This window comes from Paroedura picta, chromosome 5 (genome assembly GCF_049243985.1).
Source record: "Paroedura picta isolate Pp20150507F chromosome 5, Ppicta_v3.0, whole genome shotgun sequence".
Lineage (NCBI taxonomy): Eukaryota > Metazoa > Chordata > Lepidosauria > Squamata > Gekkonidae > Paroedura > Paroedura picta.
The window spans coordinates 15,821,696-15,833,296 of record NC_135373.1 but is presented as its reverse complement, the minus strand read 5'-3'; the positions used below and the strand labels follow the sequence as shown (position 1 = coordinate 15,833,296).

General features: G+C 48.6%; 1 protein-coding gene across 1 annotated transcript; it reads right to left on the bottom strand.

Annotated features, from left to right (window-relative positions):
- Positions 1-1,791: 1,791 nt before the first annotated feature.
- LOC143837138 (uncharacterized) lies at positions 1,792-9,650 on the bottom strand. Its single transcript, XM_077336654.1, has 3 exons — positions 9,488-9,650; positions 6,311-6,458; positions 1,792-2,516 (listed from the first exon to the last, which is right to left on the bottom strand). The coding sequence occupies exons 1-3, from the start codon at positions 9,633-9,635 to the stop codon at positions 1,955-1,957; spliced, it is 858 nt and encodes a 285-aa protein (XP_077192769.1). The 5' UTR covers positions 9,636-9,650; the 3' UTR covers positions 1,792-1,954.
- Positions 9,651-11,601: the final 1,951 nt, after the last annotated feature.

Here is an 11,601-nt window from a genome sequence, read left to right as displayed (position 1 = left end):
TTTCCGTGGAAGGGAAGGTGGTCAGACCCCTTGATAATTATGGTTCCAGTTGGCTGCCCTCTTCATCTGCAGTAACTACATTCGAACCCAGGAGTGCTGTAGCAATCAACAAGATTTTCCGGGGGGATGAGTTCGAAAGATCCTCCTTATTTGTATCCAACAAAGGGAGTTTGGAATCTTGAAACTCCCCCCCCCCCAAAAAAAAGGTACTATTGGACTCAAAGCTCTGCAGTTGATAGTCGCTAATACCCTCTTCCTCGCCTTTGCTAATTCAATCTATGTCATCTTGTGGAGCTGAGTGAAGATGAGGCTATTAATCGAAACCAGCTCCTTATGTAGGAAGGGGCATGGGTTGGTGTTGCCAACCTCCAGGCAGTAATCTCAAAAATACATTGGCCACACAGCAGCTGAACCTGAAGACAGTGAGAGGCAATGATATAACGAAAGTTCCAAGTTCGTTTTGTGGTGGGCAGAGCTTCAATGAAAGGCCTCCTTGTTTTAACTCGCTTATCAAGAACTCCCTTAGGACTGGCTAGTCAGGGGAGGTTTTGATAAGTTAGAATCATAGAATCATAGAGTGGGAAGGGACCTCCTGGGTCATCTAGTCCAGGGGTAGTCAAACTGCAACCCTCCAGATGTCCATGGACTACAATTCCCAAGAGCCCCTGCCAGCGTTCGCTGGCAGGGGCTCATGGGAATTGTAGTCCATGGACATCTGGAGGGCCGCAGTTTGACTACCCCTGAATTCTAGTCCAACCCCCTGCACTATGCAGGACACTCACAACCCTAACGTTGTGAGTTAGAGTTGTACATAGTGCAGGGGGTTGGACTAGATGACCCAGAGGTCCCTTCCCACTCTGTGATTCTATGATTCTAACCCTATCACTCATCCACTGTCACCTGCCACCCCCTGAAACCTTCACAGAATCAGCCTCTGCGTCAGATGGCTACCCAGCCTCTGTTTCAAATTATCCAAAGATGGAGAACCCACCACCTCCCGAGGAAGCCTGTTCCACTGAGAAACCGCTCTGGCTGTCAGGAACTCCTTCAATGAAGGCCTCCTTCTTTTAATTCGCTTATCATGAACCCCCTTACTTATCAGGCTGATCAGGGGAGTTTTTGATAACTTAAAGCGATTAAAATCACAAAATAAACGTGGAGCTTTCATTATATATTTGCCTCTTGCTGTCTTCACGTCTAGCTCACCTCCTGGTAGTGGGAGGATCTCCGAGGATTACAAGTGATTTCCAGATTACAGAGGCTGATTGGGAGGGCAGACTATAGCTTCACAGGGCCTCTGAGGTCCCTACTTGCTCTGGACCTCACACCCAAATTAGGAACTTTCTAACCCAGAGTTGGCACCTCTATGGCAGGGGCTCATGGGAATTGTAGTCCATGAACATCTGGAGGACCACAGGTTGACTACCCCTGCTCTATGGGATGGGATGTGTTCTGGTCAAGCATCTTTGGCAGAATGACTTTGTCTGAGTCAGAAACTTGATGATTAACTCTCCTTAATGAATTACATTTTTGTTGTTTCTCTTCTATATATGCCAATAAAGGTATTGATTTTGAGTTGTCTGCCCTGAAGAATTGCCAACTGTGGGCCAGGGAATTCCTGATGATGCTGGGGGGGGGGGGGAGTCCAGGGAAGGCGGGTTTGGGGAGGGGCAAAACCTCAGTGGCCACGTGGTTAATCCCAGGAGGTCTGCAACCCAACCCCATTCCGAGAGCCAAGAAAGGCAGAAAAAGGGAAGACACGCCCCCTCCCCCCAATTTCTCAGCAGTTGCTGTTAGGCACATCTTTTTATTCCATGTTTCTGGGGGATATTTACAGACATGCTGGAATCCCCCTTCCCTCACCAATTGCTGCAGAAATGCATTATTATCCCCCCTGGACTCTCCAACCCCAACGTGAAGCAGTTGCCTGGCGTTCTCCGCTAGGTGAGGAGGATCAGTCCTCCTTGTTATCGGTGACGAACAGAGGGTTCCCCACCCACTTCTTGAACCCTACGGTGCGCTCTCTGGCCGACTCCAGGACGGGCTTCACGTAGGGCCTGGCGACATCGACGGCGCTTTCCACCCTCTGCCGGACCACCTCCTGCAGCTCATCCGCAAAGGGCTGAAGGGCGACCTGGACTTCATGGAGTTGTCCCAGGAGGTGGTGGATCTGGGGCCTCAGCACTTCCAGCTCTTGCAGCCGCACTTTCAGCCTCTCCGTCTGGTTCCGGTGGATCTCCTGCAGCCTTCCGCGGATCATGGGGTCGTACCTGTTCAGGTGCTCCAAAGGCCTTTCTGCATAGTGGGCCACGGCGGCTTCCAGGGCAGTGTTGAGATCTCTGGTGGCCGGTTCCAGCCGTTTGGAAACCTCCCTCATGGCATTGTAGAGCTTCTCTGCCACGCCTGTTGGGATTCCCACAGCCAGGTCTAAAGCTTCCTTGACCTCGTCAGGCATATCCTTCCCCAGCTTACTGAGACGCCGGGAGATGTTGAAAAGGCTGCCACTAGCATGGTTGCTGTACGGAGGGACAGAAGAGAGAGAGAGAGAGCATAAAAGCTCTCCAGGTGGTTGAACAAAAAACGAGTTTGGGCAAGGCAAAAAATGTAAATAAGGAATATTACTTGTGTAATCCAACGGCTTCTATTTCAAAATAAACAAAAACATGTTATCCTTTGGGGCAGGGGTGGGTAAACTGTGGCCCTCCAGATGTCCATGGACTACAATTCCCATGAGCCCCTGCCAGCAAACGCTGGCAGAGCCAGTTTGATGTAGTGGTTAGGAGTGTGGACTTCTAATCTGGCGAGCTAGGTTCAATTCTGCGCTCCCCCACATGCAGCCAGCTGGGTTACCTTGGGCTTGCCACGGCACCAATAGAGCTGTTCTGACCGAGCAGTGATATCAGGGCTCTCTCAGCCTCACCCACCCCACAGGGTGTCTGTTGTGGGGGGAGGAATGGGAAGGCGACTGTAAGCCGCTTTTCGTCTCCTTTGGGTAGGGAAAAGCGGCATATAAGAACCAACTCTTCTTCTTCTTCTTCTTCTTCTTCTTCTTCTTCTTCTTCTTCTTCTTCTTCTTCTTCTTCTTCTTCTTCTTCTTCTAGTCCATGGACATCTGGAGGGCCACAGTTTGCCCACCCCTGGTTTAGGGAATGAATGAATCCTCAAGTTTTAGTTCTCAAACAATTCCCTTGTCTTTGTCATTTATTTATTTGTTTGTTTATTAAGTTTTAGAATGTCATACCCAGAACAACTGGCTCCTGGCAGTTTACATAAATCTAAAAAACCCATAAAACATCCAAATAAAACCCCAAGATGGCGGTAAAAACACACAGGAGGAGAACCCACTAGACCAGGGGTAGTCAAACTGCGGCCCTCCAGATGTCCATGGACTACAATTCCCAGGAGCCCCCTGCCAGCGAATGCTGGCAGGGGGCTCATGGGAATTGTAGTCCATGGACATCTGGAGGGCCGCAGTTTGACTACCCCTGCACTAGACCAATCCCACTATACCAAGCCCAATCCCCATAACCAGCAATTGTCTATCCGCAAGAAGTGTTCCGGTGGGGAGCACAGAGAGGGAGCAGTTCTTCCTAGCCTGGCCTCAACCAAACGCCTGGCAGAAGAGCGTCGTCTTCAGGGCCTGTGGAACCGTATCAGTGCTGTCAGGGCCTTCAGTGCTTCCGGGGGCTCATTCCACAAGGTTGGGTCAGGGGGGGGGGCAGGTTACAGGAGATGAGCGATAGGGATGTGAGTGTCCTGCATAGTGCAGGGGGTTGGATTAGATGACCCAGGAGTTACCTTCCAACTCTATGATTCTATGATCCTATGATTCTAGGACCAAAAAGGCCCTTGCCCTGGTTGAGGCCAGGCACACCTCCCGGGGCCCAGCAACCACTTCCTCGGGAGAACTAAATATTTTCTATCTATAAGATGACAAAATAAGGGGCTATAGAAGCATCATGAAACACAAAATACTGACTATAGAAACGCCTATGCATATAACTTTTAAAAATTAATCTTGCTTCTGATTTTGGGGGGGGGGACTTTAGAGGGGCATGCTTTGTGTTACAACTTTGGGGGAAGAAATGTATTTCTGGCATCGCCTGCATGCTTGTTCGCCTATTTGTTGCTCCAGGAAGTTAGCCATTAAAAAAAGAAGAAATTCCCATCCCCAGGAACAAGGGAGTGGGAGGGGTGGGGTGCAAGGGCAGGATGCGGCAAGCGCCTTCAGCACATTTTAGCCTCCATACCTTTCTTCTGCTGGTTGCCTACTGGTTGCTCTCCCGTTGTTGTTGTTGTTAGGTGCGAAGCCGTGTCCGACCCATCGCGACCACACGGACAATGATCCTCCAGGCCTTCCTGTCCTCTACCATTCCCCGGAGTCCATTTAAGTTTGCACCTACCGCTTCAGTTACTCCATCCAGCCACCTCATTCTCTGTCGTCCACTTCTTCTTTTGCCCTCAATCACTCCCAGCATTAGGCTCTTCTCCAGGGAGTCCTTCCTTCTCATGAGGTGGCCAAAGTATTTGAGTTTCATCTTCAGGATCTGACCTTCTAAAGAGTAGTCAGGGCTCATCTCCTCTAGGACTGACCGGTTTGTTCACCTTGCAGTCCAAGGGACTCGCAAGAGTCTTCTCCAGCACCAGAGTTCAAAAGCCTCAATTCTTTGATGCTCGGCCTTTCTTATGGTTCAAATTTCACAGCCACAGATAAGAATCATAGAATCATAGAATCATAGAGTTGGAAGGGGCCATACAGGCCATCTAGTCCAACCCCCTGCTCAACGCAGGATCAGCCCTAAGCATCCTAAAGCATCCAAGAAAAGTGTGTATCCAACCTTTGCTTGAAGACTGCCAGTGAGTGGGAGCTCACCACCTCCTTAGGCAGCCTATTCCACTGCTGAACTACTCTGACTGTGAAAAAATTTTTCCTGATATCTAGCCTATATCGTTGTACTTGAAGTTTAAACCCATTACTGCGTGTCCTCTCCTCTGCAGCCAACAGAAACAGCATCCTGCCCTCCTCCAAGTGACAACCTGTCAGGATCAGTGCCTGTCCCTGCCATGAGTTGACATGGGCTTCTCCATGTTTGTTTGCTTTGCCTTTTGCCTTTCTTTTCTTGGGGCCGCTTTGTAACCCAGGGCCCATATATTATGCTTGCATGCCTGAAATCGAAACTGTTTTGTTGCATCCTGCTATCTCAGGGAGCTGTGAATTATTTGTCTTTTGAACCTGCCGGCTGGGTCTGCCTTTTATAACCATAACATCTTATCTTGTCCGGAGACGACCAAGGACGTGCGAGAAGTAACACTATGGTTTATGGCACCTGGTGCCCCCTCTCCCCCTTCCCTGGGAACTTTCAAGTTTTGGGCGGGAGAACACTATTGAAAAGGGGAGGCAAATGTGGTCTCAGGCAGATTTGACTTTCTTAGCTTAGGTGTATGAAGTAACTTCTCAATAAACGCTTTCTTTATTAAAGAAGCTTGTTGTGAGTTCTTGCAACGCTTGACACAACCTTTCAAATACTTAAAGAGGGCTATCATGTCCCCTCTCAACCTCCTTTTCTCCAGGCTGAACATTCCCAAGTCCCTCAACATTCCCAAGTCCCTCAACCTAATGAAGTGGCTGATTAGCTTGCGGCCCAGCAAGCTTCTTGCTGCGGGAGTGGGGGGGAGGAAACCGTGGCTGTTGGCGCAAATGTACATGCGCGATCTGCCGCTCATGCGCGTTTGTGCCCGATGGGGGCGCAAACGCACACGTGCGGCAGTTTAGAGCATGCGCCCATGTGCAGAGCGCCACACACATGTGTTTGCAGTGCAAACGTGCTTGCATGGCAGGTCCACGCATGCGCGCAACTGCTGCGTGTGCACGTTTGCAACCCTGCTGAGCATGTGCGTTTGCGCGGGCCCCAGTTGCCCTCTCCCCCCACCCCTTTGCAGCAGTCCGCAACTGGGAAAAGGTTTCGGCCCTCTGCTCTATGCCAGAGTTCAAACGGCCAAGCTGCCATTTCTGGACACTGAGAACCCTCACCTTAGCCCAGAGCAGGGTTGGCAAAACTGTGGCTCTCCAGATGTCCATGGACTACAATTCCCATCAGCCCCTGGCCATGGACACCACAATTTTACCAACCTATAGAAAAATGGCTACTTGAGTTGTGTGGGCTACGGCCCCCTCCCCAAACCCGACTGTCCAAAGATTCTACCCCCAAATCTCTCAGACCCTCCCAACCTGCCGTATCCAACCCTGCCCGTCCAGGAGGAGTCTTTTCTCCCTGGGAGGATGCTGGGAGACAAAGTCTGGTTCACTTACCTCACCTCCCTGACAACCTCTGCGTTTCTTAACAAGTCGCTTTGGCGTTCAAGATGCAGTCTGATACTTTTCAAATATTCTAAAAAGTCTTGTTTGAGTTGCTGCCACTGAGAACCTGGCTCATCACCGAAGACAGAAACTGGGGATCCTGGAGGACAAAAGACAAAAGTGTCCAGGAGGTTAGAATGACTACACAGACTACCCAGGCCCGCAGACACTGACTTTGGAGATCCCTGGGAATCTCCCGAAATTTCCGCTTATCTCTAGACTAGAGAGATTGGTTCCCCTGGGGAAAATGGCTCATTTGGAGGGTGGACTCCACAGCGCTATACAACACTGAGGTCCCTCCCCACCCCAAATCCTACAACCTCCCAGCTCTGCCCCCAAAGTCTCCAGGTATTTCCCAGCTGAAGTCTGGTATTCATACCCTTTTAGATTTCAATTAATACCACCCTAGATACCTCAGAGAAATCTACATTGTGACATAAAATAATACATTCCAAACAGGAAGATTTTGAAACAACAGCACAAAAACTTACTATTGCTTTATTTCTCAGCATATGCTCATAAAATTAGAAATATCATTACCAAACATTGGCATATCATTTCTCATATTTCTGGAGGTACACAAAAAACAGTGTTTGCCTGGAAAAGAGGGAGGACCCCTCAAGAATTAATCACACTCTGCTCTTGAATACAACATGTTCAGATGACAAGTTACTGAAAGGATGTTTTAGATGTGGAAAATGTAAAGCATGTAATTCACCCAGTTAAAAAATATTACCGTTTATATTTTATGTCCTTGTTATAACTTGCACATGCCTGCTCAAAACCCGTGCACTCAAATATGTATCCAGGATATGCAATCACGTTAAAGATGTCCCAGTGGCAATGCATTTTTGGGAAACAGAGGAATGACATTTTATCAGACTGGATGCACTACATGAATTTAAACACAACTGATTCATCAACAGGATACATTGTTACCAAATGGATTGAACGATTTATTGGATTACTGCTCCAACTCCAATCTTCTGGTACTTCACCTGTTCTCCAAGAAGTTGTTCTCCTAAAAACTTCCTTTGATGACAAGATTTGTGTAAGCTTGCTGATTCAAAAATTCCCATCTTTTCTTTAACCTCTTGACAGACACGCAGGGGGAAGGGGGCAGAATAGATAAAATTCCCTTTGAATATTGGGTGTGGGGGGGGGGAATTGCTTTCAGGATAATCATGATACTAACAGAGTTTTTGTCTGTGTTTGTTTTAGTTATCTGGTTCGTTACTGTCTGAACCTCAGTCTCTTGGCCTCTAGCCTCATTTTAAAGGGAAAAATGGTTGTGTAATTCAGATATAACCAGCCTGAAAAAGAGTACATTGGGTTACGAAGATAACAGCTTTCACAAAATTTCCCCTGCTCTCAGATGTTCCTTGTGGGTTGCCAAAACATCAGGAAGAGAACAGCTCCCCACAGTCCTTGGTCAGTGATCTGCAAATATTGCTTGGCCCCATGGACTCTGCTCGGACAATCCCAAATCTGCCTTTTCGTGGGACAAAAAAAACAAAAACCAGTTTGATCAGGAGAGACCTGTAGGCGATGAGTTTGTTCAGAGGGGGGATTTAGGAGCACCAAAACTGGGGTGTAGGCCAATGGGGATGATTCCCAAATACCACATTTGTGAGTTTCCACTCACTTTTCATAACAGTTCCTAAGTTAAATGCCAACCTTCTGGAGGGACCAGGAGATTTCCCCGAATCACACGTGTTCGTCCAAGATCAGTTCCCCTGGATAAGAGGGCAGATTTTGAGGGTCAAGTGGATGCCAGACCCATGGTGGGACTGAAGGATCCCTCAAGTTGTTGCCTTATTTACATGGCCATGCTCTGAAAGAGTGTTTCCCTGTTCTGAAATGACTCCTGGCGGATGTGATTGGTGAGCCTGCATTCTCCATTACGGAAGAGAAGGAAATCTCTAGTTGGAGATGCATCCTGGGATCTCTATGAAGTCCAGTGCCACAGAATCCACCCATCCAAAGCATCCATTTCCTCCAGGGGAGCTGATCTCTGTCCTCTGGAGATGAACCATAATGCCTGGGGATCTCTGGGTCCCACCTGGAGGCTGGCATCCCTAGGTAATTCCAGTGCTACGACCCTACTGGTTTCTATGATGGCCGTCAAAGAATCATAGAATAACAGAGTTGGAAGGGGCCTCCTGGGTCCAACCCCTTTGTGTGATACCAGCTGTTTTTATATTCTGTCTCTTTCTTAACAGAATTATAACAGAATATAATATTTATTTATTATATTTGTATACTGCCCTCCCCAAAGGCTCAGGACGGTTCGCATAAAACAGAAGCGATACAGATAACTTAGTTTAACAATAATAAAGTGATAATAACAAGCAACATAGAACAGTAAAAAAGTATAGAGAGCGCTAAATTAACGCATACCGATAGCTCAGTGGGTTGGGTGGAACTGTAGTGGGTGCCACAGGAAGGAGGCTCATGGGGGGGGCCATGGGAAGTGGTGGTTCAGGTCGACCTCAACCAAGTGCCTGGTGGAGGAGCTCCCTTTTGCAGGCCCTGCGGAACTGTTCACGCTTACAATCACCGTCCCTTCTGCTCCCCACAACAGACAGCTTGGTAAGGAGGCTGAGAGAGCCCCATGAGAATTGTGACTAGCCCAAGGTCACCCAGCAGTCCTCATGAGTCTCAAAGCGGTTTATAATTTCCCATCCTTCCTCTCCCCACAAGGGACACCCTGTGAAGAAGGAGGTGAGGCCAAGAGAGATCTGAGAGAACTGTGATTAGCCCAAGGTCCTCCAGCCGGCTGCAGGAGGAAGAGTGGGGAATCAAGCCCAGTTCTCCAGACTAGAGGCCTCCACTCTTAAACCACAACAGCCCGCTAGCTCTCGACACAGAATTCCTAAACCAGGAAAAGTTCTGCTGTAGTCCAAACAGCCTCCTATTTTCCTGATACTGTTGACCCATGGGATAGCAACCCCCCTGGACTGGACTGAATCCAACTTTAAGCCTTCTAAGGTTTGTTCCCCCCCCCCCAGAAAAACACTGCAAAAGTGCCACAACATCCTGAAAATGTGTGTGTGTGTGTGTGTGTATGGGGGGGGGGGTCTCTCACTCAGCATTCCCCTCCATCCTGCTCTGTTTCCCTCTGCTCACCGGCAAAGACGGCCAAGACCAGAGTCACGACAAGGAGCTTCATGGCGGCCGAGCCCGGAGGTGCTGCTGGGGAGAAGGCAGAGGCTGTCTCTGGGAGGCGGGTCTCCTGAGGGGGACAGCTGGTCCCTTCTGGCCTGAGGTCACTCATTAACCCTGGCCCAGGGGCTTCTGGGAAAGAATACTGTCCCCTTGTCCATCACCTTTGGCCATGGCCAAAGCATACAAACCCATTGTGGCAACAAGGAGGCAGAGCCGGAGATAACTAACGGGGAGCCCAATTTTAAGTTCTTTGAATTAAGAGAGAAGAGGTTAAGTCAACATGCCTAGGAACACGAGGCAAGCATGGCCACATCAGGACAAAGGTTCATCTCGTTTCCAAAAGCAGCGAACCAGGGGCTTCAAGGCGGCCTGACAGCCGTATGTATAAAAATCCGAGAGTAGACGCATTGCTATAGCAGTCACTATCGATTGGGATGACGGCAAAGAAAACTCTTATTAATTAATTAATTGATTAATTAATTACTTGATTGATTGATTGATTGATTAATGCATTTGCATGCCAACCTTCCCCAAAGACTCAAGGCAGCTTGTGCGAAATACAGTATAATTATACAAGATAACTCATTTACAATGTAAAAACATCCCATTTGTAATAGAATTCACCATGATTTTCACAATGACTAAGACTTGTGTGCAGGATTTGACTCGTGTTCCATGGAATGGATAGAGGAGGACATTTGCTTGGGTGGCTTAGGGTGCATGGAGGCCAGTGGCATTTTGACATAATGTTAAGTCCTCACCCTAATGTCCTGCAGGGCTCTGTGTTCCAACAGGGTGGGGTCAGGATAGCCAGGGGAAAGACCCGGCCGGTGCGAGGAGATATTTAGGAGAATTCCACCACGCTCAGCTCCTGCTGCTGTGGAAGAATACAGTGGGGAAATAGTCCCTGTGTGGAAGCCATGTCAGAGAGGCTACCTCGGTTGGAAGCATTCGTGGGTGACGGCCTGTGAGGAAAGATGTATCACTTTGTTGTCATGAGTAACAGTTGACCTATTTCCAGAACAGGGGTAGTCAAACTGCGGCCCTCCAGATGTCCATGGACTACAATTCCCAATGAGCCCCTGCCAGCGAACGCTGGCAGGGGCTCATGGGAATTGTAGTCCATGGACATCTGGAGGGCCGCAGTTTGATTATCCCTGCTCCAGAAATATTAACTTTACAGCCATCTCAGTGGGTGGCCATTGCGTATTTGTGTGGAAGCAAATGGCATCACACTATTTGGGGGAGAAGGATGTCATTGGGTTGCCCAGCCTATCGTTATCATTGGGTCGCCTGAGTTCTGCCCATGAGGGAGGAAATCTACGCTCTCCACATCAGCCGCAGTTTTACCTACCTGTAATCTTAATCCATCTCTAGGGAGAGGCCATAGTTCTCCCTTGCTGGAGGCCTTAAAGGAACTGTTGGTCATGGATTCTCTGGCTGTGGATTTCCTGCATAAAGCAAAGAGGTACTTTGACTAGATGGAACTCTGCCCGAAGGAGGTGAGGCTGAGGGAGCCCTGATATTATAGAAGAAGAAGAAGAGTTGGTTCTTATATGCCGCTTTTCTCTATGCGAAGGAGGCTCAAAGCGGCTTACAGTCGCCTTCCCTTTCCTCTTCTCACAACAGACACCTTGTGAGGGAGGTGGGGCTGAGAGAGCCCTGAGATTACTGAAGAAGAAGAAGAGCTGGTTCTTATATGCCGCTTTTCTCTACGCGAAGGAGTCTCAAAGCGGCTTACAGTCGCCTTCCCTTTCCTCTCCTCACAACAGACACCCTGTGAGGGATGTGGGGCTGAGAGAGCCCTGATATTACTGCTCAACCAGAACAACTTTATCAGTGCTGTAGCCTGCCAAGGTGCTTCGTCCTTTGTCTAAAATAGGAAGATTAAAATGAATAGTTGTGTTGGTCAAATCAGAGTCCAATAGGACCTTTAAGATCAACAAAGATTTATTCAAGGTGTGAGCTTTCGAGTGCAAACACTCTTCATCATACTATGAACTGACCATCATGACAAGGTTTTGATTTTTACCTTTAAGGCCTTACGCGGGTTGGGCCCCACATACCTGAGGGAC